At 37.4% G+C, this 15,544-nt stretch overlaps 1 protein-coding gene across 1 annotated transcript; it reads left to right on the forward strand.

Annotated features, from left to right (window-relative positions):
• Positions 1 to 4,931: 4,931 nt before the first annotated feature.
• Positions 4,932 to 5,824, forward strand: LOC127082001 (uncharacterized). The gene is made up of 3 exons (XM_051022227.1): positions 4,932 to 5,062; positions 5,174 to 5,229; positions 5,343 to 5,824. Exons 1-3 carry the CDS (start codon positions 4,932 to 4,934, stop codon positions 5,822 to 5,824), a joined length of 669 nt encoding a protein of 222 aa, XP_050878184.1.
• Positions 5,825 to 15,544: the final 9,720 nt, after the last annotated feature.

The following is a 15,544-nucleotide window of genomic DNA, read 5'->3' on the forward strand; positions in this document are numbered from 1 at the left end:
TTATATCTCAACTGCAGGCTGAAAAAGAAAGATATCAATCTATCATCTTTGATCTTCAAGATGAGGTGATATTGTTGACTGCCAAACTTGATAACATGACAAGGGCTGTAAGAATGCTGAACAAGGGATCTAATGTATTAAATGAAGTTTTCAAATTGGAAAAGTGGCTGGAGATCTGAGGGGGATTGGCTTTAATTATCAATCTCTGGACAAACAAGGAGAAAGCTCTATGACCAAATTTGTTCTTCCTAAAAGGGAGTCTAAGCCTGTAATGTCTAAACATCTGACTCAACATCATGCCAGACATCATAATTCTCAAACTAAATGCAAGTTATTACGCTGGATATGTCATTATTGTGGAAAATATGGTCATATAAAGTCTTTCTTCTTTAAATTGTATTGCTATCCCAGGTATCCAACACAACCCAAGACTAATTAAATGGTAACTAACATTAGGAAGGAGTGGATACCCAAGCCTGTTAACACTAGTCTTATAGCTCACACCTCTCTTAGAGCTTCAGCTCGAGAAGACTGGTATTTTGACAGTGGATGTTCTAGACACATGACAAGTGTCAAAAAGTTCTCGTGGTACATCATGTCCTTCTCAACCAGTTATGTCACATTTAGAGATAGGGCTAAAGGTGACATTAAAGGAGTTGGAAGACTAACCTGTACATGACTCCCAAGTCTTGATAATGTCATGTTGGTAGAAGACCTGACTGCTAATTTGATTAGTATCATTCAGCTATGTGACGAGGGTCTTAAAGTTAATTTCACAAAATCAGAGTGTTTGGTCACTAATGAGAAAGATGAAGTTATGATAAGGGGAGTCAGGTCTAAGGACAATTGTTACTTGTGGACATCTCAAGAAATTAATTGCTTTTCCACATGCCTGATATCCAAAGAAGACAAAGTTAACCCGTGGCACTAAAAACTGGACATCTACATCTGAAAGGCATGAAAGAGATTGTATGAAAAGAAGACATTAGAGGTATTCCAAGGTTCAAGATTGAAGAAGGTAAAGTTTGCGGTGAGTGTCAAATTGGGAAGCAAACCAAGATGTCACATCTGAAGTTACAACATCAGACCACTTCAAAAGTTTTGGAACTTCTTCATATGGACTTAATGGGCCTATGCAGGTTGAGAGCCTTGGTGGGAAAAGATATGCATATGTAGTTGTTGATGATTTTTCAAGATTCACTTGGGTGAACTTCATCAAGGAAAAATAAGATGTTTTTGAGGTGTTCAAAGATTTATGTCAAAGGCTTCAAAGAGAGAAGGAAAGTGGAATTATCAGGATTCGAAGTGACCATGGGAAGGAATTTGAAAATAGAATTTTTTTCTGAATTTTTCTCCTCTGAAGGTATTGGTCATGAGTTCTCTTCTCCCATCACCCCTCAGCAAAACGACGTTGTTGAATGCAAGAACAGGACTCTACAAGAATCAACTAGAGTCATGCTTCATGCCATGCAACTACGCTACCATTTTTAGGCTGAAGCAATGAATACTGCTTGCTTTATTCATAATAGAGTCACTCTAAGAACTGGTACTTCAGCTACTCTTTATGAACTATGGAAAAGAAGGAAGCCTACTGTCAAATACTTTCATGTATTTGGAAGCAAATGCTATATTTTTGCTTATCGTGAACAAAGAATAAAGATGGATCCCAAGAGTGATGAAGGAATATTTTTGGGGTACTCTACAAACAGCAGAGCCTATAGAGTTTTTAATTCCAGAACCAAAGTCATGATGGAATCTATCAACATTGTAGTGGATGATAATACCGCAGAAAAAGGGGTTGATGTTGATGAAGATGTTGGCACATCATCTCAGCAGTCTGACACTTCTGAAAATGAGGAATTTATTGAGTCACATAGTGAACCAGGAGGCACTGAACCAGACAACCATCAAGTCAACAAAGGTCCCTCTATCAGAATTTAGAAAGATCATCCAACAAAACTCATTATTGGAAATCTTAATGAAGGGGTAACCACTAGATCTAGAGATGTGATTTCAAATGCTTCCTTTGTCTCTAAGTTTAAACCTAAACATGTGAAGGAAGCCATGACTGATGATTTTAGATTAAGGCTATGCAAGAAAAATTAGGACAATTTATAAGAAATGAAGTATGGGACTTAGTTCATAGGCCTAAATGAATGAATGTTATTGGGACAAAATGGATCTACAAGAACAAATCTGACTAAAATGGAATTGTGACCAGAAACAAGGCTAGACTTGTTGCTCAAGGATACACTCAAATTGAAGGGGTTGATTTTGATGAGACTTTTTCCCCTGTTGCTCATCTTGAGTCAATAAGACTACTATTAGGAGTGGCTTGTTTGCTTAAATGTAAGTTATTTCAAATGGATGTAAAAAATGTCTTCTTAAATGGGTACTTGAATGAAGAAGTCTATGTTGAACAACCCACGGGGTTCATAGATCCTAACTTTCTTGATCATGTTTACAAACTAAGGAAAGCTCTCTATGGATTAAAGCAAGCACCTAGGGCCTGGTATGAAAGGCTCATTGAGTTCCTTGTCAACAATAAGTACAGGAATGGAGGAACAGACAAGACATTATTTGTTAAAGAAGAGCATGGTAAACTCATGATAGCTCAAATATTTGTTGATGACATTGTGTATGGAGGGATGTCGAACTAGATGGTATAACATTTTGTCTGGCAGATGCAATCTGAATTTGAAATGAGTCTTGTTGGTGAATTGACTTACTTTCTTGGGCTCCAAGTCAAAAAAATGGATGACACTATTCTCATCTCTCAAAGCAAGTATGATAAGAGTATAGTAAAGAAGTTTGGCATGGAAAATTCTATTCATAAAAGGACACATGCACCAGCCCGCTTGAAATTGACTAAAGATGAAAAAGGTGTAACTCTGGATCAAATTTTGTACAGGAGTATGATTGGTAGTTTGTTGTATCTAATTGCTAGTAGACTTGACATTACATTTGCTGTAGGAGTATGTGTAAGGTATCAGACTGAACCAAAAATGAGTCATATTACTCAAGTGAAAAGGATCCTGAAGTATATCAATGGAACTAGTGACTATGGAATGTTGCATTCCCATAATGAAAATTCCTTGCTTATAGGATATTGTGATGCAAATTAGGCTGGTAGTGTTGATGATAGAAAGAGCACTTCTGGAGGATGTTTCTTCTTGGAAAATAATCTTATATATTGGTTCAACAATAAGCAGAATAGTGTGTCATTATTTACGGATGAGGCTCAATTTATTTGGATGAAATAAATGTTAGAAGAATACAATGTCTAGCAAGATGTCATGGCATTATATTATGATAACCTAAGTGCTATTAACATTTAAAAGAATCCTATTAAGTACATCAGAACTAAGCATATTGATATCCATCATCATTTTATTAGGGATCTTATTGAAGACAAAATTGTTACTCTTGAGCATGTAACGACTGAGAAGAAATTGGAAGATATTTTTACTAAAGCCTTAGATGCAAATTAGTTTAAAAAATTAAGGGGCGAAATAGGCATTTACATGCTTGAAGAATTATAGCAATTACTGATATGGAGATATGGAAATCAAAATTTATGTTCCCTCCACTTAATGGTGCATAAACCTTAAGGAATATCATTACAACCTTTCCTTATTTTCCCAACGTGTGATCCTAACTATTCTAACAACATCATTCACGCTACCTCCTTTATTCTCTCTCTCAACCTTCCTCTCAGTCACTCTCATCTCTCTATCTTCTCTTTGCAGTCCATACCTCAAATCTCCAAAATGTCTCAACCTTCTGCCTCAACTCCTAGCAAGCATACCAAGGAACAATCAAACCTTAAAAATGTTGATACTGAGATAGATCTCTCTAATGTCATTAATTATGTCGTTCCCCTCTTGGTGGTTCTTATCCATGCAACCCCTATAAGGAAGGCTAGAACATATGCTTCGAGGAAAGGAAATCCCTCTAAAGTAAGTACCTATTTCTCTCCATCCATGACTGTTGGAAATGTAAAAACTCTTGAAGCCTCTAGTGCTCTGTAAAGAAACCCCATTCTATGACTAGTCTGCATCTTGATCCCATCAGTGTTGAACCTAATGTTGGTTTTTCTGAAGAATGTCATGTTATGCCAAATGTTATGGAGGATGTTGAAGCCTCTGAAACTAGTAATAAACCTAGGTCTGTTACTACTTTGAGTAAATCTAGCATGATCCTTACAGACAGAGACGATGTAGATAAGAATATCCGTGTGGTGATCTCTCAAGTGTTGGGTATTGAACCCAAGACTAATGTCGTTCCGGATGTCTCCACATCCTTGGCCCAACCTGATAATACAACTGAAACCCCCTGGATAAATCAGATGTCAATGTGTCTACTCCGTCTCCTGAAAAATCGAAAGACAAAGAGGGGTCTGAAGGGATGACTGGTGATCTGGATGACAAAGATGAAAACTCTGTTGAGAAAAAGGATCAATCCACTTACATAGTAAATATAGAGGATCTGGAATCTGATGATGTACCCATCTGTCTAAGACTGGATCCAGGAGTAGCTAAAAGATTGAAAAACAGAAAAGGTCAAGCTATTGAATCCTCCAGCACACCCTCTAAATCTCTCAGGAAAAGAGCTAGTGTTGGCCCTACAAAAAGATGGAGCAAGGTAATTACTCTTGTTTCTAAGAAGAAATATCTTAAGAGGAAGGAAGTTCCTTATGAGTCTAGTGATTTTGACCATGATGCCGAACATAATGTTCAGGACATTGTTTCTACTGCCAGAAAGCAAGCATCTAGGAAGAAGATTCCAACAAATATTCCTGAAGTTCCAATTGACAAAATTTTCGTTCACTCTGTAGAGAATGTTGAAAATGGAAATTTGTTTATCAAAGAAGATTAGCACTGGAAAAGGAACTGGGCAAAGATGTTTTTGAATGCAAAGAGGTGATAAGTATGATTCAAGAGGTTAGATTAATGAAAACTGTGACTGGATTTGGCAAGTGTTATGAAATGCTTGTTAAAGAATTTATTGTGAACATCTCTAAGGAATGTGATAACAAGAGGAGAAAGGAGTTTAGAAAATTGTATGTCAAAGGAAGATGTGTGGATTTTTCTCTTGAAATAGTAAATAGGTTCTTGGACAGAAATGAAGAAGAACAAGCTTAAGTGGAAGTCTCTGACAATGCTATCTGCAGAGAGATTACTGCTAAACAAGTAAAGGAATGGCCTAGGAAATGGAAGTTGTCCGCAAGTTCCTTGAGTGTGAAGTATGTTGTACTTCATAGAATTGGAGCTTCCAATTAGGTTCCAACCAATCACACTTCCAACATTGCTACATGATTAGGTATGTTTATTTATATTTAGGGACCAAGTCAAGTTTTGATTTTGAGTCCTATATCTTTGATCAGACTATGAAACATGTTGCCTCTTATGCTGTGAAGATTCCAATTGCTTTTCTCTCATTAATATGTGGTGTTATTCTGAGTCAACACCCAAGTATCTTAATAAGTTCTGATAGTGTCTGCAAAATAGACCCTCCTCTCTCATTACATTATAGGATGTTCACTAGGAAACATGTTCCATACATTGTCATGACATCTGGACTAAAATCTTCTAGGCCTACTACTAGAACATGCATCCTTGCTGAGGTAAAAGATACTTGCAAGACCTTAGATGAAACTATTAAAAGTTGCACTAAGAGGAAAAGCAAGCTTGAAATTTTGATAAAGGCATTGTTTGAAGAAGAAGGAATTTTGAAAGGTGATGAAACAGGTGAAGAGGATGCAAATGAAGAAAGTTCTGATGCAAGTGATGATAAAGACACTACTAACAGTGATGAGGACTGAAGCTCTCTGGTTCTTTTGTGTGTTGTTTGTTCTTCTGTTTTTTGTGGGCTATGCACTGAATATTTTTGCACTTTAAAGTGCTCTTGGTTGTGTTTGGTTTGTAATCTATCTTTTGACTGATCTGCTAACTCGGATGTTTGATTATGAATGTCAAATTTTCGGCTAAAAAAGGGGAGCAGATAACTTGTGTGATAGTGATTGATTAGCTCTTAGTATTCGTTAGCTCGTCCTGTCTCTTGCTCACTGAGGGGGAGCATTGATCGCGACTTTATGAGTCGATTTGGGGTACTAACTGCAAATGCACAATTCTATCGCGTAGTTTTAAAATATATCGATCCCACAGGGACTTATGAATTGATATACCGTTTTCTATGGTTACTTCGTAAAGCTAAGGCGGATGATACTTTGATTGTTTGGGGGAAAAGTAAAACTAAAATTAGATCTAAATTAAATATCAATTAAGCGGATATCGGTATGTAGTTCGTCGTAATTAGGGAATCAAATCTTCGTTGGTTTCTTGGTTTTAAAATAAATCTTTTCAGTAGACACTATTGATTAAAAGCCTTTTCTCAAACTCTCGTTCTGTTGAATAGACCATGACTTTATATTAACGTAGCTGTCACTTATTAGTTAAGTCCAAAATCACTTTTTGGAAACAACAAAATCTATAGAAACCTTTTTTAAGAAAATACTAACCGTTTAAACACCCTCGTCTCAAACTCTCGCTCTATTGACTTAGATTATATAATTAAACTTAAATGCTTAACTCTCGTCCTCACATTTAACCTTTAAAAATATTTTTTGAAAAAGATTAGAATTTAATTAACTCTAAAAATTGCTTTCGCCCTGATTTAGAATTAATGTCCAATTTATACTGTCCAGTTAAAAACTCAAACTTTCGTTCTATTGATTTTAGCTTCTTTATGTCTTTTACTCTCGTACAAAAACTTTGGGATTAACCCTGTAAATTGAGACCATAAAAAGAGTGACTTTATTTTTAAATAAAATTAAACCAACTTAGTTTTGATTCCTTCATTCCGCTTACTTTACATACCGATATCTAAAATACTTAGCCGGACATGCTAAACGGGTCTAAACAATCATCATGCTTAAATAAAACCATATCAGGCAAACAATATAAATAAACAGTAATGCATGGCATATATAAATTAAAACAATAAATTAAAGAATCTGAATAATTAATAGCAATCTTGAACACTCCACCACAGACCGGTTGGATTTGTTCTTGAACTCTTCAATCGGACAGGAAAATAAAAGCGAAAGAATAAAATACTATGATCTAACGTAAGGTTAGATCCAGTAAAAGATACACAATAGTTTTCGGTGTAGAAACTATTGTGTGAAAAATTAATTAAGTGCTTGAAAGATTTACTGGAAAAGAAAGAAATAAAAAATTGCTAATGAAATAGAAAGCTGTAGAAAAGTAATGCTGTAAAATATGCTTGCACGGCGGAAAGAGACGGGGGACCGAGAGAGCTGCAGGGTTGGATCTTTGGCTCTATTTATATTACTCTCATTCGTAACCGTTTCCCTTTGGTAGGTTTCTCACGTCTATTGGTCAAGCGAAGAAAGAGGAGGAACGTGCTTCCGTTGCTTCTGTTACGCGTCAAACCCAAAAATATAGGAATGGGGGTGTGACGCTCGTCACACCTTGTGTTACGCTCGTAACACTTTGTAAGGGGCGTGACGCTCGTCACACCTTGTGTGGCGGTCGTCACAGCTTCAGCGCTTCTGGCTTATAATTGTGGGCTGGGCTTTAGTGGAATTTGCTTCTCATCATCTTTTTGCACCCCCTTTTCTTCCTTTTTCACTTATGCTTCAAATAAGTTACCTGAGACAAATAGAAGGGAAAATACCACGTAATATCGAATAATATAAAATAAATTGAAACAAATAATAATATAATTTAATTAAATCGAGTCCAAAAATGTGATATTATTTCATGTTATCAAACTCCCCCGTACTTAGACCTTTGCTTGTCCTCAAGCAAGATACAGTATAGAAATCGTTTTAAAAATTTGGCCAGATGAAATTTCAAAACACACATCAATTCGTACTGGGTTGCATGTAAACCTTGTTTAGAAGTAACTTGAGTTTAATCTTGACATCAACAACCACCGTCACAACCTCAGATAACCCCACCTTATGCAAACCAGTTCGAGTAACGCCATTATAGCTATCCTAGTTCCTTTACTCTTATTTCACCCGTTTTCATTCTAGCGAAATCACATTAAGCCCTTTATCGTTTCACGTACATAGTGGAGTGACCGGTTAGTGATTCTGATCCCCATTTTAGCTTGAAATTCTGGTAAATAAGTTGGATAACTTCGTTATTTAGTCCATTGCAAATTGCGGGGGATCAGACCATAGTCCGCCCTACCAAGTTCAGCACCAGATACCTGCTGAACCAACTCATAATGGATCTTTCGTATCATGCTTTTGTATGATCTGCAACCTTTAGATTAAATGATCTGGTAAGGATCACCTAACTTAATCAGTGCATTTCCTGATATATATATATATATATATATATATATATATATATATATATATATATATATATATATATATATATATATATATATATATATATATATATATATATATATATATATATATATATATATATATATATATATATATATATATATTTTTTTTTGTGTTTTGGGAATCATTCACTTATATTCATCGGCTCTCCACGTAGTTTGCTATTAAGATGGTGCTGACTTCTTGTATAAACTACTCGGGGTTACTATAAAACTAAAAGTTCAAGGGATTGGTATAATAGGTACTTTTTCCTGATCTAACATGTTGAGGTTTGTTTAGAGCGTTGGGGCGGTAATAATTTTTGTCTTAATTTTACTCAAGTTTTGTAAAATAAGCAACCTTTATATTTACTGAGTGTGTTGAATTTTTTTTTTGTTATGGCTCAAGAAAATTAAGGGGAATAGATAATAAGAAATTTTTCACACTAGGGACTTAACTTAAAATATGTATTATAATTTTTTTTTCATAATAATAAGAAAGGGAAATAACAATGAAAGGGAAAATATCATACTTGAAAAGGGAAGGTTGAAAGAACAAGGTTTTCCCCCCCACACTTAACTGGAACATTGTCCCCAATGTTTCAAAGAAAACAAAAGAAATAGAAAAAAAAGAAACTAAAGTCAATGATGCCTGCCGCCTCTTGTTCTTGGACCTGGTGATCGTTGACGTACTTCTAAGTCGTCAAACCTGCTGAGCAACTCAGTGAACCGCTGGTCGGTTATGGCATTTCTCGCTTCCTGTTGTTGTTGCATCTGGCGCATCATTTGCATCACTTCGAGATTCTGCGCTTGCATACCATCAATAGCATCCATGATGTCTTCGTTGGTTGCTGGCCTTCTTCGTCGACGACGTCGTGAGGATGGACCAGCTGCGTTATCGGAAGGGTTGAGCGGGACTGATTGTTGTGCAGGACCTTGATCACCTTGCTCCATTTCTTCAAACTCGTCTGTAGGCGGGTTTGCGTGTGTAGGCTCGGTAGCTTTGGGAGCATTCAGATTGTAGATGAAGCGGTTGGGGTTGGTGACATCTGTGAGGGCGATGTTGGGTAAAACAACGCTTGGGACTTCGTGGTTATTCACCATAAGATAATACCTTCCGCCTACCCTATTTTTGATTAGGCGGCTGGACCGACAATAGCTTATATCCATAAATAGGGGTGGGAGAGCTTGTAAATTTTGAAGTCGGTCCCCTAGATTCAAACCAAGTGCTATGGAGGTTATTAATCCTCCAATCACGAAAGGTTGGCGGCCTCTAGCACATAGGGTGCGGATATGATGAAATAAGAAAGAAGCAGCGTTTACCTTTGTATCCATTTCAAAGACACAGTGGAGGAAGAATAATTCCTTGGCGTTGACTTTGCTGTTGTTCGGTCTTCCAAAAACTGTGTTTTGCAGGATGCGGATAAAATACCGGATGGTTGGGTTATGTATATGGGAAGCAAGTAGTGCATCCCAATTATCGGTTTCCACACCGGATATTTTCCTAAAGAGGTCGAAGGCGTTTATTTGCCACTGGGAGTTCGGAGGGATTCTTGGGTGGACTCGGTCTCCTACAGGGAACTATAACATGGCACTCAGCTGATCCTGGGATAGTGAGTATTCGGTGTTGAACATGCGGAAGGTTTCGGTACCGGTTAAGTACTCGTCTTCACCGGTGGGAGTGTTGTACGAATAAGAACTTAAAAATTCTAAGGTGAGAGATGGGTAGGTAGGTTGATTATGAGTGCATAGAAAGGTTAAATCAGCAAGGCGGAGCATCCATTGTATACCTTGAAGTAATCCTAATTCTTGTAAACAATTTAAATCAGGATACCTGGTAGATAGGACACCTCGCTGTTGGAAACGCTCGAACTGCTCCCTTTGATAATTATCATCTTCGAATCGGAAGATGATATTTCCGAATTCTTGGTTTCCCGCCATACTGATAAGTGGGTTGAAAGAAGTAAAAGGTAAGAAAATGAAATGTATTTTATAGAATGGTTTGTGGTGTATGAAGAAAGGTATGGTGGGTATTTATAGGAAAAAAATTTGGAAGTTGGAAAGGGAGTGGGTGAAAAATAAATAAATGTGGGTAAATGTGAGTAAATGGGTGAATGAATGGGGAAGGTAAAAAGTGGGGTGGTGTAACGGTCGTGTCTCCAACGGTTACTAACGTTCACCTAGTCTGAAGGTGTCACGCTCGTGGCAGAAGTGTTACGGGCGTCACAGGCACTTGGTGTGATGACCGTGATGGAGTGTGTGACGCTCGTCACACAGTAAGTTTGCAACGGTTCATGCTTGCGTTCTTCCTAATTTGTGTTTTTTTTTACTATTATATTTTATTTTTTTGTTATTTTGTTTTGCTTCTGTTTATTTTATTTTGCTATTGTGATACTTTTAAATTTCCTTGCATGCTATTCTACTACCCTAATATGTGTATTTCTTTAACAGACATAGTAATTATTAGCATATAGTGGATATCATTATTTGTAATTATAGAAATTGCATAGATCAAAATAAAATAAACCAATAATGCAATAGCTTCATAAAATAATCATAATGTAACATTGGAAGACCAAAAGCAAACATGCGAAAGAAAAACAAATACTAATATTAAAAATAATGTGAAACAAAATTAATAAATAGCCTAAACTAAAACTAAGTAACTAAGAAAAACAACTTCTAGCCACTTGCAGGATCTCTGGCCGGAGGAGCGAAGGAGTTAACACGGTTTAGCAACTCGTGGAATTGATTTGTCATACTGCTCATGTATCCCAGAAATTCTTGTCCCATGTTAGCTAACTCTTCTCTGAGGGCATTTTTTTTTGACATCAAGGCTTGAATGATGGTGTTATAATTATCTCCGGGCATATGATGTCTAGGATCGGGTATTGCCGACTCTTCGGTCGGGATGGGTTGAGGAGGAGGGTCAATATCATAATAACCAGATGGTGTCTGAGGGTCAGACTCAGCATAAGGAATCTGGTCGTCACAAATCTCATAGTCCTGGATGAATTCAGTAGATCTAGCAAGAGAGGGTATTCCGTTCAGATTGTAGAGCCAGTTATTGCGGTTATGAACACTAGTCCTCGAACTAGGCAAGGTGAATAGGCAAAGAACTTGGTTGTTAATTATTAGTTCGAACTCTTCAGGCCCGAGGTTTGCTATAAACATAATGTTGAAGAGGAAAGGTATACTCATAGTCGCAATGCCACAGAAAGGGCTTAGGTCAAGCATAGGTTGACGTAATCCAATAACATTACCAATCATGGTTATCAATCTGCCTATTTGAATTGGTGCTCGTTCATCTTGGATAAGGCGGTCAAAGTTCTCCAACATAAAAGTGGCACCATTCACAGGACGGTTCTGGGAAGCACAAAACATGATGAAGAGTTCATCATGTGATACTGTAGTAATATTTGACTTCTTCCCAAAAAGGGTGTGGGCCAGGATCTTATGGAAATAACGAAAGGCCGGGTTATGTATGTTTCCAGAAAGAAACTCATGTTCCTCGGGGTCGTCATTTCCAGTCAAATTTCCCCAAAAATGTTCAAGTTCTCTATATTCAAAAAGGTCTTCTTGGCTCACTGTAAATGTATCAAAAGAGGTAGGGAAACCTAAAAGGTTGGTAAAATCTTGAATGTTAAATTGATACTCCATGTTGAACATTCTGAACTGAATGAAACCTCTGCTTATTCCTTTTCCATGGCTGGGTAGATAGATCAGGGAGCTAAGGAATTCTAGCGTTAGTCTCCGGTAAGTGACGAATTGTCTTCGGATAGGAGTGGTTTCCCACCCTATTTGACTCAGCAAATACATGACACTCTCTCTTAGTCCAAGGGCAGTCATTGCCCAATCATCAGCATACAAGCTAGGTAGCATCTCTCTCTCTGCTAGTTCCTCAAACTTTTGTTTCTGAGCTTTCCCTCTGAATTTGATACCCATACGATCAATTTGTCCCATCAGGTTAGTGTTAGCTAGAGAAAAGAAAAACAAGAGTTTTAGTCAGGATTTGGCCAAATGCCGAAAGAAGAAAAGAAGAAAAATTTTATAAGTTAAAATAAATTAAGAATGAATACTAAATAAAATTTAAAAGAATAATTAAAGAAGAAATAAAAATATTTGTGGGTTGTCTCCCACGAAGCGCTTTGTTTAATGTCGCAAGCTCGACATAAAAACTATCAAATATAATCTATAAATTCTGGAGGCATTACGTCTAAATGCAGGACTTGCAAATCTTCATTGTTCTCTGCATAGTGATAATGTTTTAGACGCTGCCCGTTTACGATAAATGATTCCATAGATTTGCCTTTAATTTCCACAGCTCCACTTGGAAAGACATTGGTGATTTGAAAAGGGCCTGACCATCTAGAACGTAGTTTTCCTGGGAATAACTTAAGTCTAGAGTTGAACAAAAGGACTATATCGCCTTGTTTGAAGATTTTTCTTGATATACGTTTATCATGCCATTTCTTCGTTCTTTCTTTGTAGATTCTGGCATTTTCGTAGGCGTCTTGTCGAAGTTCCTCTAATTCGTTTATGTCAAGAATTCGCTTTTCACCAGCGGCCTTATAGTTTAAATTTAGATTTTTAATAGCCCAATAGGCCTTATGTTCTAATTCTACCGGGAGGTGGCAAGATTTTCCATAAATAAGCTTAAATGGGGTTGTCCCTATGGGAGTTTTGTAAGCGGTTCGATATGCCCATAAAGCTTCCGGTAGTTTCGATGACCAGTCTTTCCTTGAGGTGGCGACTGTTTTTTCCAATATTTGTTTGATTTCTCTGTTAGACACCTCCACTTGTCCACTGGTTTGAGGATGGTAAGGTGTCGCTACTCTATGTCTTACACCATACTTAAACAGTAGTTTTTCGAGTATCTTAGATATGAAATGCGATCCACCATCACTGACTACTATTCTTGGGACACCAAATCTTGGAAAAATTATATTCTTAAAGAGTCTAGTTACTACTCGTGTGTCGTTTGTTGGAGAAGCTATAGCTTCAATCCATTTTGATACGTAGTCAACCGCTACGAGTATGTACTTGTTACCGAAAGAAGGTGGAAAAGGTCCCATGAAATCTATTCCCCACACGTCGAAAATCTCTACTTCCAAAATGCCCTTTTGTGGCATCTCGTCACGTCTAGATATGTTTGCTGTGCGTTGACATCTATCACATTTCTTGATAGCCGCATGCACATCCTTCCATATGTTTGGCCAATAAAGACCGGCTTGTAGGATTTTGGAGCAGGTCTTGGATGTACTTGCATGTCCACCATAAGGAGCGAAGTGACAATGTTGGATTATATTTTCTATCTCTTCTTCAGGTATACACCGACGGAAAATACCATCGGGGCCTCTTTTGAAAAGTAAAGGGTCATCCCAGTAATAATGTTTTATGTCATGGAAGAATCGTTTCTTTTGTTGGTAAGATAAATTAGGTGGAACTATTCCGGCAGCTAAATAATTGACGAAATCAGCGTACCATGGCGTAACACATATAGCTAAGGTGGTCTCTACCTGTTTATCAGCTTTATTTTCTTCCAAAGTAGCTATAAGTTTATCGTACGAGAAATCATCGTTGATCGATGTTCTTTCCGGTTCCAGGTTTTCGAGTCTAGAGAGGTGATCTGCTACTACGTTTTCAGTTCCTTTTTTATCTTTGATTTCCAGATCGAATTCTTGTAGCAACAAGATCCACCTTAGGAGTCTAGGTTTAGCATCCTTTTTTGTTAAGAGGTACTTAATGGTGGCGTGGTCAGTGTAAACGATTATTTTAGCTCCGACCAAGTAAGAACGAAATTTATCTAGTGCAAACACTACTGCTAGAAGTTCTTTCTCGGTCGTGGCGTAATTCATTTGTGCTTCATCTAGAGTTCTGCTTGCGTAATATATGACGTGAAGCTTTTTATCCTTTCGTTGTCCTAAAACAGCGCCTACGGCGTAATCACTTGCGTCACACATTATTTCGAATGGTTCATTCCAATCCGGGGTCTGCATTATGGGTGCGGAGATCAATGCTTGTTTAAGCGTTTCAAATGCTTCTAAACATTTATTGTCAAAGATGAATTCAGCATCTTTCATTAATAATCCGGTCAAAGGTTTAGTTATTTTAGAGAAATCTTTAATGAATCGTCGGTAAAAACCGGCGTGTCCTAAGAAGCTTCGTACTTCTCTCACAGTTTTCGGAGGTTGAAGGTTTTCGATTACTTCTATTTTGGCTTTGTCTACTTCAATTCCTCTATTTGATATGATGTGTCCTAAAACAACTCCTTCTTGTACCATAAAGTGACATTTTTCCCAATTAAGTACTAGGTTTACTTTTACACATCGCTCTAGAACTCTTTCTAGGTTTTCAAGACATTCTTCAAAGCTTTGTCCGCATACGGGAAAATCGTCCATAAATACTTCCATGATATTTTCGAGAAAATCGGCGAATATTGCCATCATGCACCTTTGGAAGGTTGCGGGAGCATTGCACAAGCCAAACGGCATTCGTCGATAAGCGAAGGTACCAAAAGGACATGTGAATGTTGTCTTTTCTTGGTCATCAGGATGAATTGGTATTTGAAAGAAGCCTGAGTAACCGTCTAGATAGCAGAAATGAGAATGTTTTGCTAATCGTTCTAACATCTGGTCTATGAATGGTAAAGGGAAATGATCTTTTCGGGTTGCTTTGTTTAGTTTCCTATAGTCAATGCACATTCTCCATCCCGATTCGATTCATTTGGTTATAGTTTCTCCTTTTTCATCTTCAATAACTGTTATACCTCCTTTCTTTGGTACTACGTGTACAGGACTAACCCATTTGCTATCAGATATAGGATATATGATACCTGCCTCTAATAACTTTGTTACTTCCTTCTTCACTACCTCACTCAGGATCGAGTTTAGTCTCCTCTGATGTTCCCTAGAGGTTTTACAGTCTTCTTCTAGCATGATGCGGTGCATACAAATAGAAGGACTTATTCCTTTAAGATCGGTGATGTTGTATCCTAGTGCGGTTGGATATTTTCTTAAGATATGTAGGAGTTTTTCGGTTTTGAGTTTTCCTAGGTCTACATTAACTATTACTGGTCGTTCAAGTTCTAAGTCTAGGAATTCATATCTCAGATTTTTGGGAAGTGTTTTCAGGTCGAGGTTTGGTTTCTTAAGGCATTGCGCAGGATCCGATG

This window comes from Lathyrus oleraceus, chromosome 5 (genome assembly GCF_024323335.1).
Source record: "Lathyrus oleraceus cultivar Zhongwan6 chromosome 5, CAAS_Psat_ZW6_1.0, whole genome shotgun sequence".
Taxonomy (NCBI): domain Eukaryota; kingdom Viridiplantae; phylum Streptophyta; class Magnoliopsida; order Fabales; family Fabaceae; genus Lathyrus; species Lathyrus oleraceus.

What these genes read in the sequence shown, in the direction of transcription:
- LOC127082001 (XM_051022227.1), top strand. Translation starts at nt 4,932, where the DNA reads ATGATTCAAGAGGTTAGATTAATGAAAACTGTGACTGGATTTGGCAAG. An exon ending in AGAAAGGAGTTTAGAAAATT is followed by an intron (nt 5,063 to 5,173) that starts GTATGTCAAAGG and finishes TGCTATCTGCAG; the next exon opens with AGAGATTACTGCTAAACAAG. An exon ending in GAAATGGAAGTTGTCCGCAA is followed by an intron (nt 5,230 to 5,342) that starts GTTCCTTGAGTG and finishes ATTTATATTTAG; the next exon opens with GGACCAAGTCAAGTTTTGAT.